The sequence below is a fragment of the Mus pahari genome, chromosome 11 (genome assembly GCF_900095145.1).
Source record: "Mus pahari chromosome 11, PAHARI_EIJ_v1.1, whole genome shotgun sequence".
Classification (NCBI taxonomy): Eukaryota; Metazoa; Chordata; class Mammalia; order Rodentia; family Muridae; genus Mus; species Mus pahari.
The window spans coordinates 47005823-47032494 of NC_034600.1; the positions used below are offsets into that span (position 1 = coordinate 47005823).

At 42.0% G+C, this 26672-nt stretch overlaps 1 protein-coding gene across 2 annotated transcripts in view; it reads right to left on the bottom strand.

Annotated features, from left to right (window-relative positions):
- Parp8 (poly(ADP-ribose) polymerase family member 8) overlaps window positions 1-26672 on the bottom strand; it is a 167590-nt gene that overhangs the window by 81322 nt on the left and 59596 nt on the right. The window contains exon 1 of one of the 2 annotated variants that reach the window (XM_029543922.1): window positions 8258-8329. The exons of the other annotated variant lie outside the window; for it this stretch is intronic. Within the exon in view, the coding sequence (XP_029399782.1) occupies window positions 8258-8295 (38 nt within the window). The 5' untranslated portion in view covers window positions 8296-8329. Of the gene's footprint in view, window positions 1-8257; window positions 8330-26672 lie in introns of those variants that run through there. 2 annotated transcript variants of the gene reach the window in all.

The window sequence follows — 26672 nt, forward strand, 5'->3', positions numbered from 1 at the left end:
CTCAAAATAAAAGATGACAGGAGGAAACCCTGACACAAGCTCTAGATTCAGAGGGGAAACGCCCTCATAGTCCTGGACTAGGCTGTGTTGTGAATACATTTAAAAAGCTCTGTCAGAGAACTTCAGGTCAGTTGACATGTTGTTTGGTGTAATCTATATGTGGACCACAGCTTGAGGTGCTTCGGGTCAGACGTGTAAGCTGGAATCCATAAATCTTTGTCTATTACTTGTCTAAGTCCTCTGAAAGTATTTGGCCCCGAGGAAAGACTTTCTGCAGCAGAGGCTGAAGGGCATCAGAAAGGAGTCACCCAATGTGCCACTGACACCTGCATTTAACTTCATCACTTGCACCTATATTCTTTTCCTTCTGAACCCTCAAATGGAGAGGCGAAAGATACAAACTTACTCCTTCATTCCCACGTTCTCAGCTTTTTTTTTTTTTTTTTTTTTTTTTTGGCTTTCCGAGACAAGGTTTCTCTGTGTAGCCCTGGCTGTCCTGGAACTCACTCTGTAGACCAGGCTGGCCTCGAACTCAGAAATCTGCCTGCCTCTGCCTCCCGAGTGCTGGTATTAAAGGTGTGCGCCACCACGCCCGGCGGACGTTCTCAACTTAAAGAAAACTATTTAAATAGAGTAGTAAGATGACAGGTTTGGTGGTCAAATTTAAAGCAAGGCAGGAATACAGGGAAAGACCTTGGCTCAAAATAAGAATAATAACAATAATAATGTTTTTACAAAACTTAAAAGAATAGTATGGAGGTGTGGTGGTTTTAATGAGCATATTTAAGTTGCGTATGAATACTTGGTATCCAAGTCATGGCACTTTGGGGAGGTGCAGGAGGCGTGTCCTTGCTAGAGGAAGTTAGGCCGCTGCAGGTGGACTTCGTGACCCTCTGTGCTTGCAGTTCAAGACGTAAGCTGTCAGCTAGCTGTGACAGCCACCATGACTGCTGCTTGCTTTTGTGTCTCCTTGCTATGATGAACTCACAGCTTTCTGGAACAGTAAGCCAGGCGAAGCCTTCCTTTTGTAGACTGCTTTGGTCACAGTGTTTTATCACAGCATGGGAAAGGTAGCTAATACAGGAGGTAATGAAAGACAGGGTCTTAAAATAGAAGTGAGAACCCAGACAGAAAGTAAAGGAATTTTAGACTCAGATGACATGTCATGGGTGTTGACTGCAATGTCCATATTTTATAATAAATCCCCCAAACACTATGGCCATCTGCAAAGCAAAACTCCTAATTCCCTAACTCTTTTCTTTTCTCTCCACAAGACCCCAGGTTTAACAGAACAAGGATTGTCTGTGTGCGACCCCCTTTGCCTCCGCCCTGAAATCTGAAGCACACTTCCTAATTACAGAGCCTCGAAAGCTCTCAGCTTTCCTAGTTACATCATATTTCAAAAATTCACAGGAGGAAAAGCAAAATGCAGAAGTCTATGCAGGTCCCAAGCTACTTTGCTCATCTGGACGTGAGACGCTGAAAACACCAACGGAAACCACCTCGCCACTGCCATGCAGCATCGGGCTTCTGCCTCCGTGACGCTGCCGAGGGAAATGGACCTATCCTTGGATCCCACCCCAGGCTCACCCCAAGTGCTTTAGGGACTATTCGGAGCACGGTTTGCTTGTGTGATCCTATTCAAGACCCACAAGATTCACCGTTTTGTTCATTATCATGTTTCATTTCCCAAGAAAGCATTTGCCAATGACCTAGGTCAACAGGCCAGTGTTCCTTTACTCTTCCCCAGTCACTAGCTGTGATCGCTGTGTAGCATCAGGATGAGGAGAGTCTAGTGCACTTTCCTGCTTCATTGGTACCCTGGCATCACCCATGTCAACATGACACCACCATCACGACAGTGTTAAGCTACACCAGGCCTCATTCACCTCAACCTCCTCTCCAGACCCTAGATCTGGACCTGAGGGTAGAACTGCATCTCTTGTACAAAGTCAAACCTTCCTGTTCTACTCTACATCTCTGACTCCTCCCATCTTTAGGCAACGTGTTCACCCTTTTGGTCTTCCCTCGGCTGCCTCCAGGCTCAGTCCATCCTCTGCCTGGCTCTAGATAACTGCTCATTACAGCACCTTCAGCACCTTCAGCTCCTTCAGCTCCTTCACTGTGAAGCTCCAACCTTGCCCCCAAAGCTCCAAATGATAGATTGAGTTGTGCTTGGCACTGTCCCCTAGACGCCTTAAAGCTACCACAGGGATAATGACACTAAGGTGTGTGAGCACACACAGACACACAAGGCTCTCAACGTCAGTTAGTAAAGACTTGACCCAGTGACCCTAGACCCTACATCTCACACATGCCTATGGTTTTCACTTTTCTTTTCTAAATCCTGACAAATTTCTAAAGCCTAATCATTTGCTCTCTGGCTGTCAAATCATTTTATTTCATATTAATGTAAAGAGGACTGCCATTTGGCTACTCCCTCCAGCATTTTTGTTTTGTTTTGTTTTGTTTTTGAGACAGGGTTTCTCTGTGTAGCCCTGGCAGTCCTGGAACTCACTATGTAGACAAGGTTCGCTTCGAACTCAGAGATCTGCCTGCCTCTGTCTCCCAAGTGCTGGGATTAAAGGCGTGCGCCACCATGCTCAGCTCTCCCTCCAGCATTTAAACTATTTCTCCTGCTAAAGACCGACATACAGACTTACAGTACCAGCATCCACATAGAAAGAGACAAACATCTCTCATTTCAGTCAAACCTAAGCTACCAATATGCTACAAAGATCCCATAAACCCACAGTCCATTTGGGATTTTTTGTTTTATTAGTCTCACAATTCTATAATTTATAATATCAATGCCATTTAGAAGTAGGGGGGGGGGGAATCTAACTACAAAGATATCAAAAAAAAAAAAAAAACACTACTTAGAATAAACAAATGAGGGCTGATGAGAGCGATAACTAAGCAGGAAAAGGCACAGGCCACCAAACAACACAAGCTTGACAAACTGAGTTTGATCCCCAGAACCAACATGGACAAGGAAGGAGAGAAGTTGTCATGAGTTCGATTTCTATACTCACACTGTGGTACACATACTTACATGCACACTAATGATGAAACTCTAAGGAGCCAACTCTCCCAGGTATTGTATGTATATGCATGATTACGACTTAGGCCAACTTAAAAGACAGTAGGATAGAAGGCTTTGTTTTCAAGGCAAGGTCTTACATAGCCCAGGCCTTGAACTCCACATTATACCTAAACATAGCCCTGAACTTGTGAACTTACTTCCAACTCTGTGTGCTGAGATGGCATATATGTGCCCACACTCAGTTTATGTGGTGCTAAGGACTGAACTCAGGTTGGGGCCATGCCAGGCAAGCATTCTGCCAGTTCAATTACATCCTTACCCTAAGAATATTTTTAAATCTGGAATCCCAGTACGTGGGAGACAAGAAGATCTGAGGTTCAAAGTGTCCTCAGCAAAAGCAGAAAGTAGACTTTTGTAAAACAAGAAGGTATTTTCCAGTGCAGTAAAAGAAACACGTTTGGCACAATGAGACGTGTTTCCATAACAAATATATCTGTACTACAAATACACACTTACAGAGCTACAGCTTGAGAAAAGTGGCTCTCCTCCCTCCTCCCTGGGATGCTGAATGAAAGAGTCTTCCTGCACATCTGAATTACTTCAGTCAGTACAATTACAGTGTGCAGTGAGACAAGGCACTAGAGCGGCTCCCACACTCCATTTACACTACAGTCGTGCTGGTGACAGGCACTGCTCCACAGTAGTGGTGGCCGCAGGGACATCACTGACTCCTCTTCTCCCCCACAGAAAAGGCAGGATCCTTGACTTCATCACAGGCAGTTTACATGGCGGATATGAACTGTGCTGCAAGTCTCCATACTCAACTTTAATCAGGATCCTGAATGAAGGGCTCTTTCCCCCTCCCGAGTCCTGGTAATTTTCCTCTTTTCTAGTCTGCCTCACAGATTAACGTTCCAATTTGTTTCATAACTAGGATGTCTCTCTGTCTTTATCTCTCCCTCCCCCCTTCTCCCCTTCCCCAAATGTGTGTGCACGCACACACACACACACACACACACACACACACACACACACACCAGATTGTTTAGATTTGAATCCTGAATTGACACTCTGCCACAGTGATCTGTGCTGTGTGATCACCAGTAAATATTCTTCTGCTTCAACTGTTATGAAGAACGCATGAGACAATACATGTTTTAAAAGGCCTAACACCAGACACACAAATTACGCAGGAAGTATTATTGTTACTCTTACAAAGCATTGTTTGCCGGGTGTATACCTCATGCACCTTTAGGACTCAATCCCAAGCCAAGTTCCTCAGAAACTTCCCTGACCACCAAGAAAGAAGAGAAGATTCCTTCCCTTAGGTAACACTTGACCTGGACACTGAATCTCCTCCAGACCTCAGGGGAAGAACAACTCTTCTGATTCTCAAATACTCAGGGCCAAGACATGGTGGCACACCACCCAATTTTGAAGATGGAAAGATGCACAGATGATGGTTTTCAAAAGTCCTGAACATAATACCATAGCAGTTCCCTACCTAAGGGAGTATTTAAGTTTGTATGAAAACGTTGCCTGCAACCGCACATTGCACATACTCACAATCACCACAAACACAGTGAGTTTGAGACTTCTCTTACCACATACCTTCCTGAGCCTCTTGGGATGTGAAAACATAGACTGGGCTTTGGGTGTCACCATCGTGCAATCTCTGAGACTCACATTTTCAAGTCTACAAAATGATGGTAGCAGGTGCCTTGCAGTTCTCCCTAGGGTGTGAGCCAAAACCCAGTGGAACACTAGACAGGAGGACTTATAAATAAATAAGTAAAAAAATGGAAGCACTAGTTATTTTCTGTACAGTTTCTATAGCAATTCAACATGAATTAGCAAGTTCTGTGTCAGGAGTGTACTACAAATTAAAGTTTTTATGTAAACTGCTACCATTTTTAAAACATAGTGAAAGGAATATCATTTCTCCTAAACAGAAGTGGGCTGGTGGAAAACCGCCAGTGTCAGATGGAAAAAGGTTTGATTGGGGATTGTTTAAATATCATAGATTCCATGCAAGGACTAAGTACGTTAAGTTAAACCCACTAGTGGCACTGCAGAACAAATGGCTCCTTGTCTCCCGAGCAAAAGCATGCCCGGCCTTTCCTCGGTGTTGAAACTATTTTCAACACAAGAAACACAACCTTGAGCTTAATTAGATAAATGATCAGGCCCCTGCAAAAGACTGGAGAAGCTGACCAAACATTAAGGTAGTCAAGCATACACGTTCCCGTTTTCAGAACATTTTGATAATTGTTAAACCTATTATACTTAGAAGAGATACAGTAACATGCCCAACATAAAGAAATGCTTTTCCTGTTTGTGTTTAATGGGAGAGCCCAGTTGGCAGCTTCTATTCCTCACTTCTGGACCACAGGTCAACACTGAAGACTTTTAAGAGAGCGTCCTCTGGGCGGGGCTGAATTTGAAAGCACCTAAGAAGGTGGATGTTACTGTAATTAACCTCAACTCTTTGAGGAGTGGTGTCTCCTTCTTTCCTTTATCACATCTGCAGTCACATACAAGAGTCAACAGAATATGTGAATGGAGATGAAAAAAGAAGCAGATGCAAATTCATCAAGAGATAAATGCCAGCCAGGTATAGAAGCACACACCTTTAATCCCAGCCTTCGGGAGGCAGAGGATGGCATATCTCTGTGAGTTTGAGGCCAGACTGGTGGCCTGTGAGATACGGAACAGCCAAAGCTTGAGACCTTGTCGACAGACAGACAGACAAAGATATCCCAGGGCTGAAGTACGGCTATGAAGTCGAGTGTCTGCCCTGGGTGCTGAAGGCTATAGGTTCAATCCCCATACCAAAATAAAAAGGAGAATCAGTGCTGTTCACACAAGATGCAAAACACTAGGTAGAATAGGCCATCACCCAATACTTAGCATTTATAATAAACTACTTATATAATTATTTCCATATTTTGCCCTCAAAAAGTAAACTCGGCTTTTCTCTTCTGTACAGTGTGCAACCAAAACAAATTTAATATTCAAGTCATGAACACTCCCCCCAGATTTACAGGCCTTTGCCTTCAGTGTTTTATAGCTGAACCTCCAAGTGGTCATAAAAGCGCAAAAGCTGCTGCATACACAACGTACCAAGACTTAAAGACTGAACAGAAAAGAATAATTCTATCCCTGAAGTCAAGCTTTTGCATGGCAGGAAAAAAATTGGGGGAAATACAATCAACACTCAAGAGAGATAAACACCAGGGGTAACATTATACCATATGAGCAAATCCCTCAAAAAAAATTACAGGCACATAAAGTCTGTGACAAGTTCATGCCTTATAGAGTATCAAAACTGCAGGCCCTACAGCATGCTGCCTACCAGTCTCGCCCTCGTCTCACATCATTGCTCTGTATTCTCTGGATAACCCAGCCAGAACAAACCAAACCAAAGCGAGCCAGGGCTGGAAAGATGGCTTAGCAGTTAACAGCAAGTACTGCTCTTGCAGTTGACCCAGATTTGGATCCCAGCCCATAATCTTCTGGGACTCCAGTTCCGGAAGATCCAATGATGTCTTCGTTCTCTACAGGCTCCAGACGTGCATGCCATAGACACACATATGTGCAGACGAAACATTTATGTACATAAAAAGATAAACAAACATAAAAAGCCCGTTCCTTTCAAGTGGTTTTAACTTTTTATTTATTATTACTGGGTATAAATAATGAGTCTGTGAGGCTTCCCAAGGCAATGCAAATGCAAGCCAAGGATCAACTGCGAGAAGTCAGTTCTCTCTTTCCAACTTTATCTGGGTCCCAGTAATCAAATGCAGGTCTCAGACTGCCAGTCACACTTTCCAGGCAAGAGCTCTGCTGCTCTGGGTTGTGTTGCTTTGGGGTTTGGTTGGTTGGTTTCTTCCTAGGCTAGACCTAGGCATGCCATGTCCCTGTCTGGCATTCTCTCTGTGTTTTGCCTCCTTGACATGACTTTTGCCTCTGAGATCTTGGCTCAAATGTGCCATTTTCGCAAATGCTTTCTTATCTTTTCCCAGGTTCGTGGATCTCGGCCAGAGCAGCCACTGTTGGAAATCACACACCCATTTGTAAGACTCACTCCCACCTGCTTTTCCCCTAGGTCTATGAATGCAAAAGGCCCTATATTCTTCCTGGTGAGTAATAGTGATGCACATTGTTGTTTTATCTTTAAACAGCCGAGTTTTTGTCTTTAATATTTCTACAATGGCTTAGTTCCATGCAAAAGTCAACAGTATATTTAAGTAGAAGAGTGTCACACACATACCATGGAGAACACTATATTTGTGAAATTAGTGTTTATTTATAACCTACAAATCCTTTCGTCTTTCAATGATAAATAAACGCACTCGAAATGACTTCACAAATAATAGCAATCATTCAAAACTTGAAGACCACACCATATATAAAGACAAAGGGTGGCCTTTATTTAGCTTGTAGTGAGCTTGAACCGTGCTCTATATAACTTAGTTAGACTGCCTGCTGCTTATTTGGTTAGGGAGATACCATCTCCTGCTGAGTGCTGTCTGGACGGTTACACACGGAGAATGATATGCAGAGGAAGGCTGCTTGTGTGATGAGACTCCATCAGTGAAAATGACTTCTCCACTTCCTGCCCTGCCTCACATTAAAGACTGAGAAGAAACAAAATTCCACAGCCACAGATAACACCAGGTCTCCTCAAAATCCCTCCACTGCTGCTTTCCCTCCCCAGCTTCTCTTTAAAGACTGTATGGGGGAAAAAAAAATCCCCTCATGAGGTAGGAAAGGAAAGCTCACTGAACAAGCCAATCAGCAACAGATCCCAAGGGCTGACAATGCAGCCGAGGCAAGAGCGCCCGGGTTTGATCCTCAGCACATGATATACCTAGATGTGGCAGCACACTCGGGAGGTAGGGAAAGAAGGGTTACAAGTTCAAAGTCACGCTGTATTGCATGGTGGTTTGAAGCCAGTCGGGGCTAGATCGTTCTCTATCTCAAACAAATGAACAAACCACCACCACCAACAAGAACAACAAAGTAAGACGGGTCGGCAGATAAAACTGCTTTCTGTTCAAGCCTGACAACTTAAGTTCTATCCCTTGAACCTATGTAAAGACAGGAGAGATCAACACACAAAGTGTCCTCTACACACACACACACACACACACACACACACACACACACAACTTTAAATTCAAAACATAAAACAAAAGCACATTATACCTCTTTCCTAGCAGAGTTCCCAAAGGCTTTTGTTCCATGCTTCAGGGTGGCTAGTACAGAGCACAGCTTGGACTTTTAGAAAACGATTATGCAAGAAATAACTCGCTCATTCGTCCTGCATGGGAATGAGGAAGTTCCGCTTCTTCTAGAGCCTTAGGACACCCATAAGCAAGCTAATCCAAGGATACATTGGTTACATGCATGAGTGCACACGGGGGGGGGGAGGGGGAGACGACAGAGACAGAGAGACAGAGAGACAGAGAGACAGAGAGACAGAGAGACAGAGACTGTAGAAAAGTTCACAGAGAGAGATCCCTCATCAAATTTCATTCTAAACCCTTAACTCATGAACCACGACTCTCTTCATTGTGTTAAGCCAGCAGGAAATATTTTTGTTTGCCAAACTGAAACCATCTGAATTTTACAGACGTATTAAACAAGGGTATCCTAATTTGCATTGAATGCTAAGTTTAATCTATATTTTCATGCTATGCCTAATGCCTACTGATTTCGACATAGAGAATATAGTAACGAGTTAATTTAGAGTTTCGAGTGATACGATTCTGAACTTTTACAGAATAACTTCCAAAAAATGTAAGTAGATAGGTTACAAGGAAAAAAAAATGCAGGACCACAAATGTCTGTCTCTCTAAGTCAGTCTTCCAGACCTCTGTGTGTGTGTTGAGCTGGGTTTAGATAACCACAGACTCCTCAACACTACTCTTGCTCCCTTTTGGAATGCAGTCTTAGAGTAAGATATCAACCCAACAGGGCGTGCCCTGGCTTTCAGTCTACAGATCAGTTATCAGTACCATACTAAAATCAAGTATGCTTTTACTGTTCATTAAGCTTTTGAAACACTTTTTAATCCTCACAAGATTAAATCAAGAGATACAATTACACTGACATATTTTGATCATGAAGTTAATTGATGAGCATTCAGTTAATGAATACAATTTATTCTTACACAAGTGACTATGCAACGCCTCAAATCCATAAACAACCAAGACAGGAAGCTGTGTGGTTCTAGGAAGGGAGAGGCAAGTTCTGACAATACTCTGAGTCTAACAACAGTCTGGATGTGCATCTCAGTGGGACACTGGCGTGTAGGCTTCTCCTTGTAGAAGCAGAAAACACACTGTTGATCTCAGAGCCAAGGAAAGGAGGGCAACATGGGACAGAATTAGCTGGTGAGGGACATCTAGTTGTGGAGATCCCTTTAGATATTGCTGCTGTTTGGGTACTGGGTACTGTTTTCTAAGGTATAGCTGAAAGAACCTATATTCCTTCTTTCAAGCTATTTCTAAGTTCTGCAGACACAGCTTTTACACACTATTGTGAAACCCGTTGGAACAACATCTGATTCTTGCTGATCACTTGAGTCACAAACTCCTCATGATGGTTTTGGCTTCTCATGCAACACGGTGGATTTCACTGGCTCAACAGGAATGAGCTTTCCCATCCTATAAGGATATGTTGACTTCATAACTACGCTTACCCTTATAGGACTTATTAATTGGGAATGAAAAGCAGTCATTAAGAAGTAATGACAGAACCTCTTCAAGTCATACTTTCAGACTCTCCCAAGAAAATGGGCCTCAAAATTCCCTACGGGGTCCCAGTCTGAAGAGGAAGGGAACGAGTCAAGAAACCTTGGGAAAACGTGTGGGTTCTCATAAGATGAATCATGTAGATACTGGAGGTGAAATGTGGTTGGGGAAATTCCTACTTTTATTTTCTTACCTCAGAGATGTGAATAATAGGGGCTTGTAGGAGGCTGAGCTAGGAAGAGCATGCGTTCAGGGCTGGTCTGGGCTAAAGAGTAAAGTGAGATGCTATCTCCATAAAGACGGAAAGGAACAGCCAATCTAAGATTTCCTTTAAGAATGTTGAAAAGTTAATTTTATCCTGTTGTTCCTCAATTGTAGACATGCATATTCCAGGCCTTGGTTCTCATATTTACTGATTCATTTTGGTTAGTATTGGTTGGTTGATTGGTTGGTTGGTTGCTTGCTTGCTCGCTTGCTTGGGTTTGTTTTCTGGGATATGGTAAAAGTAGACTTGCAAGCCTAGATGTAGACCATAATAACCCTGAACTCATTAAGACCTGCCTGCTTCTATGCTAGGGTTTCGGTTAGTTTTTGTTGTTGTTGTTGTTGTTGTTGCTGTTGTTGAAGATGACACTTGATTTTTAGATGTTTGAAAGAATAGCCTGGCCTCCAATGTGCTGGTATCATAGGTATGCACCACCACTCCCTGTCTGAAAAAAATTACTGATTATCACAGGAGAAATGATCGAAGAATAAACTTTAATTTGAAAATTGACAAAAATCTATATTTTCCACTGGAAATCTGGCCATATGCTGTAAGAAACTGGTAAGGATATGAGAGATTCCTTGGCGCTACAAATGCATTTGTGTGCTAGAAAATGCACACCTCAGTAATTGTCTGCAGCTACGGTCCTCATATGAACCATGTAAGCAGCATCTATAACGCAGCTCTAGAATCCAAAAGTAAATAACTCCTTATTCAGATTAACTTGGGTTCAAAATTGATTAGATCAACCATAGAAACACAGAAGACACTACTTAAAGTACTTTGGTTCTTTTTTTAAACCTTTTCTTACATTTGTGTGTGTGTGTGTGTGTGTGTGTGTGTGTGTGTGTGTGTGTGCACGCGCGCGCCCTGTGCACACACACATGTGCATGGTAAGTGCATAGATGTATAGGTCTGAGAACATCTTGTGGGAATTGATTCTCTCCTTCTACTGTGTGGGTTCCAAGGATTGAACACAAGTCTTCAACTTGATAGCAAGAATCTTTCCTGACTGAATCATCTCCCTGGCCCACTTCTATGTTTAGAAAAGTAAAAATTATTAAAATGCTCACAGAGTTGAATAAATAATAGTATACGCACTACAAAAATGCTAAGACCAACACAAGCTATGTGGAACTACTCTGAATCAGGTTATAGTCCCATTCCTGTTGAAAATAATACATAAAGAAATGTCCCGTTATACATAGAGGGTGTACAGTCAAATCTATCAGTATGGGAGATACCACTCTGCATGGACGTATACTGCAATGGAGACTAGGGAAAACCTTTGGAGGATGGGATGCTAATTTATTGGTTGTTAATTTTTTGATTTTTTTGTTTCTTTATTGACCATTTTAAAATACACATTATTAGTAGTTAATAAATATATTCATAGGGGAAAACACTAAATTTAATACAAAAATTATATTCCACAGTTCACATAAGAGTGTATACCTGATATACTCTGGGAATCTTTATTTCATTCTTCAGGTACTAAATTACATTCACTTTCTTAGGGATTCAGAGTTCTATTCCACTGACCAAATTGACACAGTCAGTGCTAATTTGTTTCAATATCCCTTTCATCATCTCAAACCTTCCTGAAACACTCCATTGATTGATTGATCAATTGATTGGCTTAACTGTTTTTAAGATTTTCATTTTGTAGGGTGTGTGTGTGTGTGTGAGTGTGTGTGTGTGTGTGTGTGTGTGTGCCCAATGTACCCAAGAGTAACAGGTCTTGTGGGCCACCTGATGTGATGCTACAAACTGAACTTGGGTACTGTAGAAGAGTAGTGTGTGTATAATCTTAACCTCAGAACGATCCTGCCAGCCCTCAGAGACCACTACTCACATTAATGCTTATTTCCCTGATGAGATCTAGTTTCTCTGTATATCTTACTGTATTCCAGGTTCTAGATATATACATATGTCCTAAAAGGTGTTCCAAATATGAAAACATATAGCTCCTTTGCCATGACATTTAATGATTCTTAAATCATGGTAGAAAAAATATACTTTATGCTTTGCAGAAAATAAATAACCTAAACCAAACTATGCTATGCATGTTTACTCTGATTTTAGGTTTCTTTTCACTCATAGGAACAGATGAAGAGACAGAGCTTAATTTAGAGTGTAGGTGAAATAAATCATGACAACAGAATTTTATTACATTCTATAATATGAAGTGAGGACAAAAGAGTCACATCTTCTGTTTATAAATCTAGCCATCTATAACTCAACATGACCAAAATCATGAGGAACACTACACTCGGTATTTGCAACATTATAAATGCTTAACAAACGTAAGGCGTAATTCAAAGCCATGATGTTCAATATTTGCAAGCCATACAGATATGCATAAAATAAGTTACAGAACATCCATTGTTCTAACAGGCTCCAACGGGAGCTGAGCAGGAACAGACTGGAATCTAATTACAGCCCTATTTCTGCAGGGAAGCACCCAGTAAGCCATGGAACGTACAAAACCTTCCTGCAGCTGGGTGTGCTGATGTTCACATGGGACCCCAGCACAGAAGAGGCTAAAGCAGGAGCTCCAGGCCATGACCAACCTGGGTCACAGAGGGAGAAGGGAGGGGAGGGAGGGGAGGGGAGGAGTCCTCATAAATCATCACATCTTTTTGTCTAAGATGAAGTTCTGTCATAACAATCGACCACAGCACGTAGTGGTGGTGATGATCCTTGGGGCTCTAGAATAATACTAACATTACTCTGGAATAGACTTCTCTGGCAGTTGGTTTACATATTTTCATCATGTTTGTTGTGATCTAAATTTTAAGATGAGCAAAATACCCCATTGTTTCAGCTTTTTTTTTTTTTTTACACACTGCACGCTTAGAGTAAACCCATGTGTTGCTCCCCTTGATTTTGGCAGCACAAATTCACTGAAATAGGGAAAACTCTAAAACCCACAACAGTCACCCGTTATTTCCAAAGACAAATCTACTTACAGGTCCAGAAAATTCAATGAAGACATTTCTCAGAATACAGAATATAAAGTCTAATGATGAGAATGTTAATACCCTTCTCACCACAGGATGCCTAACATTGAGTTTGTCAGTTAATTTGAGACAGAAAATACACGTTTTCATACTGGAGACAGGATCTGAGAACAAACTATATAGTTCTAGGGCCATGAAATAAGAAGGGAAAAACCAATTTATGTAACAATAAGTACAGTTCAAACAATAAGTGTGAAATGATCGTAGGGTTTTCAGCAACACACCAATGTCCTGTTATCATGAAGAACCATGAAGAGACCTTACGTCATAATCTGCTGGAGACAGCCCAAAGGGAAGGACTACCATCCCACATCGGTACCACCCAAGCCTTCCCTTCTGTTCTCAGCAGGGCCACTGAGCTACAAGTACAACAGAGGGGAAAGATGAATAGCCCCCATGAGGCTTCCCGGCCTTGACCCTCTATCCCCAAAAAAGATCTGTGAGGAGACAGTTTGACTTTCACATGAACCAACAGATAGGAAGATCAACATCTCAGTGAGGTCAAAAATAAATCCTTCCGTGAAAACAGAAACTGAAGCTGGATGCTCAAGACCTTTTGATCACTTTCATGATGCTTAGATTAAATGTCATTTAAACTACAGGTTCCATTAAGACTTCTAAATACCTATACAGATATTTCCATAACAAAGCAAATCATGTTCCCCTTCCTCCTTGGCAAACACTACTGCTTACCGCTGAGACTATGGGAAAGTAAGGAAAGGGCTATGTGGACAGAGCCACTAACAGGAGGCTTTGAAAAGGGGAGAGGGCAGGCAGTGTCTGAGAATTCTCCAGACACTGGCAAAGAAACAGATGGAAGGAAACAGTGGCTGAGCGTGGGAGCCACGTCTTTTCGGAATGTAAGGTCTCTGACCCAGTGAGAAAATAAGTAATCATAACTGGATAGTAAAAGAACCTCCTATGATAAGAGATGGAACAAGAAGAAAAAGATATTAAATTGCTAATGTGTGATATCACCCATGAACAAACTGCTCTCATATACATCACACAAATTGTGAACCTGTGAGCCAATAAACTGATGGGCCATTGGGTAAATGATTCAACAGCCACAATTCCTGTCCCTTCTTTGTGTAGTTAGAGATGTAATAATAAATACTGCTATCTACTTCTGGGCATCATTTTTCAAGAACTGACCTCTTGGGATAACGCTCTTAAAGTCAACCATTCATAGGACAATTTAAGAGCTACTAAAAAGGGACTCCTTGATCAAGAATTTTAAAATCTGAAAAGGATTCTTCATTGTCTTGTTTATTGGTTTGCTGGTTGGTAGTAAAGAAATATTTTTTACAAAGTGGTCATAAGAAGCCAGGAGTGATACCTTCAAAATCAGTACTTGAAAGGCTGACATAATATTGAATTTGAGGCCAGTGAGGGCTACACAGCAAGTTGGAAGCCAGCCTGGAATACGTGGTGAGATCTCGTCTCAAAAGGAAATTCGACAAAAATGAAACACATATACTGGGGTTATCAAGTTGGACTTCCCCTTGCCCATTAAGAGAGTTGAACTGACAACATATCAGAAGCCAGATTTTCACCTATTTGGAGTCAGGCACCTCTGACCACAGACCAGAAATAAAATCATTGTTTCACGAGAACTATTCAGTCTCAGCTCCTACCATTCCAACAATGAGAAAAGGTAGCTAAGATCTGCCGAGTCAATATTATTGTCTGTGTTTGCATTAGTCGTTCAAATGACAACTTACACTATTAGATGTCCAAGTCAGGTAATTCGGTCATATACTGAAGGACCCGGCCGGCAGTGCTTTAATTGGGTCTTCATGCAAACATCAGGCAGACATCTACTATGTCTTTTCAGAATTGTTTAAAACCCTCTTTAGTGAATGTGTCCAGAGTACAATGTTCATTTCTAACTTCAGCGGAAACATGGTTATAAAAGTTACAAGTAATGTGCACTGAATTCTGTCAATAAGAATGATGGCTTTGTGTTTCTTCATTTCGCCCTCACATGGAAAGTAGTCCTCTTCCTAGATTCTCACATCAACCTTTCTTCAGAGCAGTCACTACATCTCTATTTATTTATTTCTGGAGCCGTATTTTATTTCCACTGCTAACAATGAGCAGGCAGCGCTCTTACTGTGGAAAGTGACGATGATAAAGACCAGCACTGTGCACTGCAGAAATCTCTGCTGTGAAATCTTAGTAACCAGATGCACTTGGAAAGAATCAAATTGTCCATATTTTAGAAAGTGCATTTCTAAAAGTTTCATATTTTAGGAAGTGTGTTACATCAAATCCCAGTGAGTCACTGGGATTAAAACAAATATGAACTGCTGTAACACTGGAGGGGTGACGTAGAAATATCAAGAGTTCAAGGCCAGCCTCACATACATGAGTTTGGGGATAGCCTCGTCTACATGAGATCCTCTTTCAACCTGGTGAGTCAGGTTTGGTGGTACATATTTGCGATGTCAACATTTGAGAGACACAGACAGGAGGATAACCGCAAGCTTGATACCAGTCTGTTCTACATAGTGAAGTTCAGATGCAATCTCTAGAGAAAAAGCTATCCACAAGAAGAGGCATGGCTGCCCTGATTTCTCATTATGCTGCTTAAGGCAAACTTCAATAACCTCAGGTTCCTTCATACTGGTTTGTCATTAAATATTTTGAGACAAAGTGTACTAAATCAATGTTTTAATTTTCAGAGAATTTTCTAGTCTGAGATTCTGGAGGACAAATTTTATCCAATCTATATTACAAAACTGGGGATGACGAGGCCTATTTGTAGAAATGAGGGAAACCACGTAGCTGGTTATGTAAGAATGCTATCAGTAAATATAAACCTGGGTGCTGAGTGCTCTAACCTGGGCTCTCCAGCACCTACATCCACAAACGTGGAAAACACTCAATATGGAAAGCCAACACTTCTCATTGTTAGATGACTGTATCTTCACAGTAGAAGTCAAAAAGAGCTGTCTCCTGGCCCTTCTGCTTGGGCTACAAGATAGCATCTCCTGGCCATCTTTCACATACAAAGACTTTCTGAGGTACACATGAGCCAGACATGTACGTCAAAAGCACACTGCTGTAGACTTCTGCTTTACACGTTCTTCAGACGCAGCCCAGCTGGCAACATACTCACTGTCTTTGGACAGAAGAGTAAAAACTAAAACAAGAAATCCAAACTGGAGTGACTTCATGTTCTGATCTTGGTCTCTTGTGAACTAATCCAAAAGTTTTAGAAATGGGAACAGAAAGTCCACATCACAACCTTGATTTCAGAGGGTTAGGGTGAAAGAGAAGTCAGAAGACAGCTATGCACCCCTTCGTTTTATAAAATAAATGTATATTGTATTCTGTTTGTTTTTTGAGACATGCCCGAAGAATGCTGGGATTTCAGAAGTGTCCGTTAAGGCCATCGTGAACACGAGAAGAAACATCCACTTTCATCAGGAAGTGGGGCCAAGTCTCCCACCATCTTCTAAATCATTCCCACCATCTTCCTAAATCACATGGCTTCTTGTGGTTTCTCATACTGACCTTGCTATAGGCAAGAAACTGCTTCCCCCCATGGCAGAATCTAACATTTCTTGCTCAAAAAAGTCACTGTCCCAGATGAGTCAAAGCCCATGGAGCAAGTGTCTCTCCTCAAGGCTAATAGGCTGCAAAGTATGCTAAGCAGATGTGATAATTTCTTCATTGATACTTTACCTTCGATTAGTAAATTTTAAAAAGTTTGTTGCTCATATTATCAAAGCACAATGCCATTTTTAATTCCTGTTCTAAGGAGGTGGGGGTTCAAGTTCATCCCTGGCAACATTGTGAGTTCAAGACTAGCCTGGACTATAGTAGATCCTGTATCAAAACAAAAAAACAAAAAACAAAATCAGAGAAAAATAAATTTTGTCCAGGAAATACACATCCAATAAAAGACAGAAAATGTTTATAGGCCACACTCTCATATTGTAATGTGCACTCCTTGATTTAAAAAAACAAAACAAAACAAAACAAACAAAAAAAAAACCATTGAGTTTTTTTATGTTTCAAGTTCGCAAGCTGACATGAAAACTGAAGCTGTTGTCTGGGTCAACAGCCTTTTCTACATTCATCAGTTAAAGAGCAAAAGAAACCATTGAGGTCGGCTGATCTGGGAGAGGGGAATGAAAGAGGTAAAGTGATAATTAAACAGTATGAAGGAAGGCAGTCTATCCAGAAATCAAGAGGCAAAATTTGCTTCCATACCACTCAAAAAGCTCTACTGCCAAAAGGATTCATCGTCATTCATCTTCTAGGCAAGAAAACAAAAACCAAGAGAGGTTTCTCAATGTGCCCTGTGTCACACTGTACTTGGCCCAGAGCTTAGATCTTTGTCCAGATGTCCTTCATTAGCTTATCATTTCCATAACTGATTAAATTTGCATGGCACCGGTGAACAACGGGTAGCCCCGTGTGACTTAAACCAATCATGAAATGTATTCAAGGGGCAAATATGAAGGAAGAAAGGTTTTCCCCACTACCTTTTATATCCTAAGTGACTTCTATAAAAGGAGACGTCTGGCATTATTTGGTGCTGATTTTTTTCAAAGCAACAAGTCTGAAAGCACAGCTCCTCTAAGGAGGAGACCTAGCTGTCACTCAGTTCCTAGCTGTCAAAGTAGGTCGGCAACAATCATATGTTGAAAGGAGTTTGGTTAATTAAATGGGCCTGGAAAGTTCATTTTAGAATATTTGTCAACAATTAACAGAGTGTTAATGTTTAACACAGGCTGAATACTGAAATGTTACATATGTGAGTATACTCACATTCATATGAGCAGGGCTGCCCACTGGTGCATGCGTGCTGCCGGAAGCCACAGGACAACATTAGGTGTCCTTTAGGAGACACTGAGGCAGGGTCTCTTATGAAACAGAGATCCCCAGGAATGTGTCCATCTCTGCCTCCCCAGAACTGGAATTATATGTGTGTATGCCTGGCATATGTATGTATATATGCAAGCATGTACATATGTGTGTGTATATATATATATATATATATATATATATATATACACTTTATATCTGTGTGTACATATATGTACACATACATACATATATTTATGTATAGGCATATATATGTATGTACATAGACATAAACACATATATAAACACAAACATATGTGCATGTTCTCAGGATCTGATTTAGCACTTACCAATTTACCTGTCTCCCCAGCCCCTGCATTTATGAGAAAAACTGTTTAGCTTTAGGGCAGCTCAAAATAAACTGAGTTGCTGAGTTGCCCCGTTCCACATCAAAGAACATTTTGGACACTTCTCATCTTGTGAGTTTGTAAATCAACGTTAACACAGATCTCTCTAATAAAGGTTGAAATTGGAAGAACTAAAATGTTTAACATAAAATTTAAGGGTGATGTCAAAATTATGCATTATAAATGATGCATCTTTTTAAGTTCTGATGAAAAAGCTATCATTTCCAACATATTGATATTAATATACTGCCAATTTTAAAATATTCGTTTTGCCTTTTATGTTTGATTTCCTTTCTTTTTGAGATAGTCTGATGCTTGAGGTCGTCATCTTAACTGGGGACAGAATGGCCTAGAAGATAAGTCCTGAACCTGCCTGTGAGGGATTACATTAATCGAAGTGGAACAACCCGTCTAGCCTGTGAGTGATCATTTCATGGGCTGACATCCTCAACTGAAGAAAAAGGAGAACGCAAGCTGAGAAGCAGCCCATTATCCTCTGCTGCTTCACTACAGAAAGGATGTGCCCAGCTGCCTCAGACACCTGCCACAGCTTCCCCTCCTTCACAGACTGCACTTCAGAACTGTGAGCTAAAATACAGCCTGTCTTAACTTGCTTCTTCCGCCGGGTACACTGTCGCAGCAACAGTACAAGCACCTGACGCCTGCAGTGTCTCCTGCAGCCTAGGCTGGCTTTGTACATGATACTAGACAATGATGACTTAAGCTTCAGGGGCTCCACCCTCCACCTCCCAAGGGCTGGCAGTTCAGTGTGACAGGACTTCTGGTCCTGATGTTGAGGATAGAGGTAGCTAGCTATACCCATGGCTATCAGTTTTGCTTTCCATTGGGTGGTCCTGGAAAGGAAAAGGCAGCCACTGCCAGAAGAGAAGCAGCTGAAAGACTCATCAGAGCTATGCCAAAGAAAAGTTTTGCATAATTTCTTTAGCAAGTAGAGAAATATAGAACCAAACTTTGAAATGGGATACCTAGGCCAACAAGGCTACAAAAATAAAAAGACTAATAAACCCCAAAGGTGAAATTGATACAGAACATCACAGATGAAAGATGTATGACCCTGACGTCACGTCACACACTCTGTGTGACCCAGATTTGGGAACAGAAAGATGCTCAGCAATTGAGAGCAGTGGCTCTTCCTGCAGAGAAACCAGATTCGATCCCCAGCACCAGCATGGCAGCTCCCAATCACCTATCACTGTGGTACCAGAGCATCCAATGCCCTCTTCTAGAGTCTAGGGGCACTGCACATGCATGGTGTGCACACATACACATGCCGACAAAACACTCATACATAGACTTTTTAAAAAAGAAAAAGAAAAAGGGAACAAAGATTCCCCTGCCTCAGCCTTCTGAGGATGAATTACAGGGTTCACACTCAGCTGATGATGCCATTTTTCAAAGATCATGTAAAAGACCAAAGTGGAAGCAAAAATGAGCCAGATGTGGAGAGCGCCTGGAATCACTAGAGAAGCTGAGGCAAGAGGATCCCAAAGTGGAAACCAGTGTGGGCTCCAAGGGAAGAGTGTACAAAGTGAAGGGAAGGGGAAAGGGGGGAGGGGGAAGGGGGGAAGGGAGAAGAAAGGAGACTAGAGGAGAGAAGAGGAGGGGAGAAGAGGGGAGGGAAGATAAATGTGTCACTCTATATGAACGGACTCACAAATGTAACATTCCAGTTGTTCTTTTGAAGTTAGCCAGGAGTACCTCCGCCTATTTTCATTCTAATACCTAAGGTGGCAAATATCACTGAAGCTCCTTCATCAAATGCTGTCACTTAAAAATGGAAATGGGATAATGGCCTAGAAGTAGTCATTAGAATGCAAGAGAAAATCTCAAGTCATTTTTCCCACCTAGAGAAATGGCACAGAGCTAATTGATGCAGGCTGCGCTCCTGTCTACCAGGCTCCAGGCCCAGGCCTTCCTCTTCAAATATGCACCACCCAGCACATTCGAACTGAAAACATCCAAGGCTCTAGGGAAGCCCCCTAACAACTGGCCCACTATGACCAAAAGCACGGTTTTACGAGCACACGGAGAACGTTGTGCAAATATGACAGACATGGAACCCTTGAAAGAAACAACATAGAAGGAACAGAAGTAACGAGAGAGTGGCTCGACTAATTGGTTTTCACCAGCCATTAATGGTTGGAACTCGTAAATCCATTCTACCAATTACTGAGGAAATAATTACTGAAGACCGACTCAGCGCTGACAAAGGTGGTAAATCAAAATAAACAGGACAATAGGCTCCGGAAATTTGTAGCGCAGGTACAAAAAGCACCAGTAAAATGTCACCGAAACACGCACAAGGTATTGTTGTAACATGTGCTCGGAAGGAAAACTACCAAGAATCTGTGCAAAATAAGTACGTGAGATTTGCCAAAGATGAAGTCTTCCCTGGGGGCGATGAGAACGAGAAATTTCATAGGTGAGTATAGGGACAGGACTCGAGGTGGGTTCTAAATCCAGAACTTTGCTTCTTCGTCAAATGCCCTCTCTACAGCCTGATTCCCCAAATCAGACAGACTGTGAACTGGAGCCCTACACCTCGAGGGATGTGGACCACAGATGCCGTTAACATATTTCGTTGAAACGCACTAAACCGAGCTTGTAAAGTACAATACCTGAACTGCTTTATTTTACAAAAAAAAATACAGTACCCATCTACCCTGGCCAAAAGTCAGATCCAAACACGTGTCCCAGTTCTTAATGAAGAACACCACGAAAAGAGGGTGGCGTGGCAGCTAGAGTGTAGGAGCACCCCCGCCCACCGTTCACCAAGCACGCTGAGGCAGAGAGAAGCAGGAGCCAGGCTTGGGAACTGAGCGGACTCTAACTCCACAAAGGAGTGTCGGGCACGGAGAGCTATGTCTAACTCGTGCCGCCTAAACATGCCTCCCTTGCACAAGGAAGGGTCTCAAATACTCATCTAGAGGAAGGGGTAGAAGATCATAAAAATATTACACTCCTGGCAGGTGGAAGCTGAGATAAAGTAATTACCTGGAAAGTACCAGGGCGGAATGCTCACACGGAACAACCACTACAGGATGCTCACAAGGGATACCACTGCAGAGGAATTGCCTGTTTCTTCACAAGCTAAAGGTCCCAAGAAGCTCAGGTGGCTCTGATCTGGCCCTGTTTATCATGCAGTAATGAAAAGGTGACTTTTAATGACACTGTTTTGTTTTGTTTTGTTTTTTCCACAGAAAGAAATGTTACTGAAAATAGAGGGAGTCATTATTCTAACGTTTGACCCCTCACCTCCAAAACACTCCTCTCTCCAAATAAAGGACTCACCCCTAAGCTGAAGGGCCCCGCTTCTTCCCTCTGGCAACAGGCGAGAGCAGAAACCGGGGGATGACCTCCAACACACACTGACAGTGTCTTTGGCACGAGCATGCGCAGAGCCTGCGTAATTATTGCTGGTTTTGCCCATCTCAATGAGCTGCCTGGAAACCAACAAGAAGCCTGTAGGAGACAGCAGTGTGTAGTTACTCCTGGACTTCCCTGCTCCTTGGTGAGGGAACTCTCTCAATCCACCTTGCCCAAGTCAACTTTGCTAATGGAGCTTTGTTCCAGGGGATTTTTAATTGAGACTCTGACTGGCAATCTACAATACGTTTCACAGTGGCTAGCAAGACTAAATCACTGTGGTTCAACACCAAAGAGCAGCTTCCGTGCTCAATGAGATTAAATCTGAAGTTCTATCAGTAAAACTGTACTTCTGAAATGGGCGTGGGGGTGGGGAGGGAACCTTGCAAAGCAGTCAGTGGAACTGATTACACCAAAATCTTTCAGTGGGCTTTATTTAACATCTTTTATTTACAGAGCACTTGATTATATCATTTAATAGAATAGCCCATACTCTGTTTCTGATATGTCACAGGTTCAGAGGTTCCCAAGTTTAGAGAAACCCCAAGTCACTGTATTCCTAAGTGATGCTCAGACACAGGCCCAACTCACAGCTAACTTAGCTCCAGACTAACCACGGGGGAAAGCATTCCACAGTTGCTAGCTTCTGAGAACAAACCATCAAAACTCGGGTGAGGGCCTCTTCCCTCCCCTGGATTTGAAGGAAATCTTGCATATAAACTACCATTACATACAGTAACTGTGGATACTGTTTAAGCCATACAGCATCCAACTGATACGGCCAACACAGACACAGTGTTGGAGTTTTTAGAGACGAAAAAACAAAGCACAAAAGCTCACTGTTTATAACCTGGAAAGACCAGTGGCAATCGGGCAGACCTGAGGCTAGCAAATTTAACTAAGGTGAAGATGCCCTAACCTGGAATGGGGTGAAGCAGGAAATACTGCTTCTGGGAAGCAGAACACATTTTTTAGTAAACTAATAATTTCCAACGTATCTTTTCAACTAACTTTGCTTTAATTAAGAGCCACATTAGCAGTGAACACTTGAAATTACGCTTGAATTTCAAATACAAACCTAACATGTTGATATGTTTTCATGCTCGGAAGAAATACTTAGCTAATACTTTCCCAGATTAACAGTGAGAAGCCAAACACAAAATTTTTGCTTAGATTTGGGCAACCCTTGTTAACTGTATAGACATATGAGAATCGCTATATTTTATACACATACATCAACCAATAATTATAACTTGTACATCCACAAACATTATATTTTAACTGTTAATAAACTACTACATCAAGTATAAAAGTATGTTTAAAGGTATCATAATATAGCTTTACTGTACTGCTTCCAAATATTTCTAAAGAATAGAATAGGACGTTTTCTATTAATTAAAACAAATGAGGTGTAGACAGATAGCTAGAGGGGAAAACTATCTTGCAAGTCACCATGCCCTCATGTGACACACTGGATTCTTATACACCATGTTACAGTAGTAACAAGTTCTTTTCTAAACCAGCCAACTTTTGTTTTCAGTGTTAAGAATAAACACACGAACACACCCCTCACCCCCTCACTGTGCCATGTATATGGCCTTCTGGAAGAAAATGAAGCAACACCTTTGAGGGGCTCTGACTTATGTTTAAGGTGTCTCCTGAAAAGCTTGCAATCAGCATTCCTGATGGAGGAGGGGAGAAGAAAGAATCAATTCACAGGGACAGTGACACTTAACTGAGTTGTACTAGTTCATTCCAAGCCAAGGAAGAAAGGGGTGTAGGGTGGATAGTAGGGTGAACAAACAATTGCCATTTCTGGAGTTTCTGCTTTTGGCCCTGATACTTATGAGCATATCATGTTATGCAGATGGATGCTGGCCCCAAAGTTTGAAAAAAAAAAAATTCCTGGGGACAGCCTGAACTATCGATTTAAAATGTAAAATGGACACAAAATTCTTCCAAAGGAAATTTTGGAAAACATTACATGTCTCAAAAATATAAATTTAAGGTGGGCCACCTTGCTGATGCACAGATGTGAGCCCAGTTCTCAGGAGGCTGTGGCAGAAAGGAGGACTACAATGCTCCACCAGTGCAGCCTATGCCACACGGGAGATTTCAGACCAGACAGGACCATGTAAGGAAAACACTGCCAGGAAAGGGGGAAGGAAGGAAGGAAGGAAGGAAGGAAGGAAGGAAGGAAGGAAGGAAGGAAGGAAGGAAGGAAGGAAGGAAGGAAGGAAGGAAGGAAGGAAGGAAGGAAGGAAGGAAGGAAGGACAGATGGGGGAAGGGCAAGCAGGGCAGGGTCTTCTTCTGGCCTCTGACACCTAAGCATTCAATCATATTGTATTATAATTATATTAACATCTTTGACTTATACAATTATTTATTCATGTCTTTATTGTTTGTTTTGAGACATGGCCTTCTGGAGCCCAGGCTAGCCTTCTGGACCCCAGGCTAGCTTTCTGGAGCCCAGGCTAACCTTCTGGAGCCCAGGCTAGCCTTCTGGAGCCCAGGCTAGCCTTCGATTCACCATCTGGAACTCTTGATCCTTTTGCCTTGGGCTTCCCAAGTCTGGGGTCTATGGTACAGGTCTCATCAAAGCCTTCTGGCAGCCTTTACTCCAGAACCCCAGGCAAGTATGTAAGACTTGTTGTTGTTGTTGTTGTTGTGTTGTTGTTGTTTGTTTTTGCTGTTTTTCTGTCCTATTGTTAAGACTGTATCTACTATATACCCAGGCCAGCCTAAAAGTTAGGCTCCATCTGCCTGTTTCCATGGCTCTGGAATTATAGATCTAGCCAACTGTACCAGGTTGCAAAGTTCATAAAACATCATATTTTCAAATAACTGATAAAAATTATTAATTCATCAAACATATTTAAGTTGTTTCTCTATGAAAAGGAATTTCGGTCATAGATCATAATATACTGCTATTTTCATGGAAAGGGAAAGCTATTGCTATATTTAAAGGGCAAGAGTAACACTTGAACATCTATCAAATGGAGACATTGGGCAAGAATTAATAACTTATTGCCTATTATCTTACTGATAATATTTTAAACAGCATCTGATTACTGTCTGCTGCTTCCAAGCTGCATTACCAATCATTCCAGTATGCAGGCTGTAAAACAATACAATCACCAAAGTTAATCATCTGCTGCAGAAATATGCATGATTTAGAGGGAACTGAAGTGCTTTCCTGAGACGGGATGCCCCAGCCACTTCCAGTGAGTATATAGTTCACGTCACACTGCAGTAGGCAAAAGCTTAGCTAAAATCAATTGCTTGGGGTTTGTACATAAATCTTTGTACTTAGAAGAAGTATTGACAAAATCTCTCTGCTGGAATCAACACTCTGCATTAACTATGTCCCGTTTCTCCTTCCTGCAGAGCACATAGCTGGATTCCATGCCCCAAAGGGACTGGAAAGAACAAACCTTTAAATGGTACCAATTGGGTCAGAAAGTAAGCAAACAGTATAGCAACTGAAGTCTCAGTAGCTTGATACAATCAAGGCTGACCTCGAAGCATTCAGAGAACTGGGGTTAGTGCTGATCCATGGTTATCGAGAGAAGCCAGATTACTGACTTGTCACTAACCCTCTGCTAAAGCTTCATCCTCCTCTTCATGCAACCGCATACAAGGAAACCTGAACATCAATAATGGAAAGATGGGGCGAAGCATGCACCATTCCCATCCTTATTCTACTGCCTGGAACCCTGGGTGCATGATTAGAACAATGAAGATCAGAACTACCAAAGTCACAGAGAAGAGTCGTCAGACTGTGTATGTGCAGGAAATAAACTTGGTGAGGTAGATGGCCCCACCCACACCCATGGGTATATGGGCAACACAAACTGGCCTCGGTGGGTTATTTTTGAAGAAGGAGGAGAAGGAGAGGAAGAACAGGATAGAGGAGGAGGAGGAGGAGGAGGAGGAGGAGGAGGAGGAGGAGGGAGAAGATGAAGGAGAAGACAATGATGGCAACATGGATCGGGGAGAGTTAAGGGAGGCGAAGCAATGAACAGGATCAAAACACACATGCACGTATGAAATTCTCAAAGACAATAAAATATATTAAAAACGGAATTTGGCAAGGGCACGGAAGCCTGTGGCAATCGTCGTAATTGATTTATTGTCAAATTTAATTACTATGAAAACTCATCCCTCAACTCCAGAAATTCAGTTTCACTGGTAGTGCCATTAATTAGAAGTTAATGGAAGAGAAAAAACAAATATAGATCATTTTAAAGCAGATTTCAGCAGTTAGGGGGGAAAAAAGGGTTCTGAAAAACAACTGCTCAGTACAGCCATGCCTCATCACTCCAGAGTTGCATCGCAAGATAGGCTATGGAAACTGTAGAGTATTTTAATTGGCTGCAAAGCTAAAGGAAACAGCTTCGACATGAAAAATAAAGTAGGTCTCGTATTCTCGATGCTGCTACAGAGGTGTAGAACTTCAAAGAACAAGACGGACACAGACCAGAGGAGCGACAGAGCCTAGCAGGACAGTCTGCATATGAGAAGTCAGACTCTGCTTCAGAGAAGGGAGAAGCTCACCAGGCAAGGTGGAGGGAAAAAACTGCCTTCTGCATGAAGTGCTCTGACACCACACATACACACACACACACACACACACACACACACACACACACACACACACACACACGTCACAACACATGTGCAGCCGCCTTCCTGCTACTTCCACCCTGACACACACATACAGTAAAACAGATGTGTGTGTGTATGTGTGTGTATGTGTGCACGCATTTTTTTAATGCAGCTTTAGTAATTTTGTCATTACATTTTCTGTATAGCAAATGATGGTTTCTTACCAAAGCATACCCTTTCTTCAATAATGAGTTGCTTCAAAATTTAGAGCTAAGATGAAAGGATGGACTATCCAGAGACTACCCCATCCGGGAATCCATCCCATCATCAGCCACCAAACCCAGATACTAATG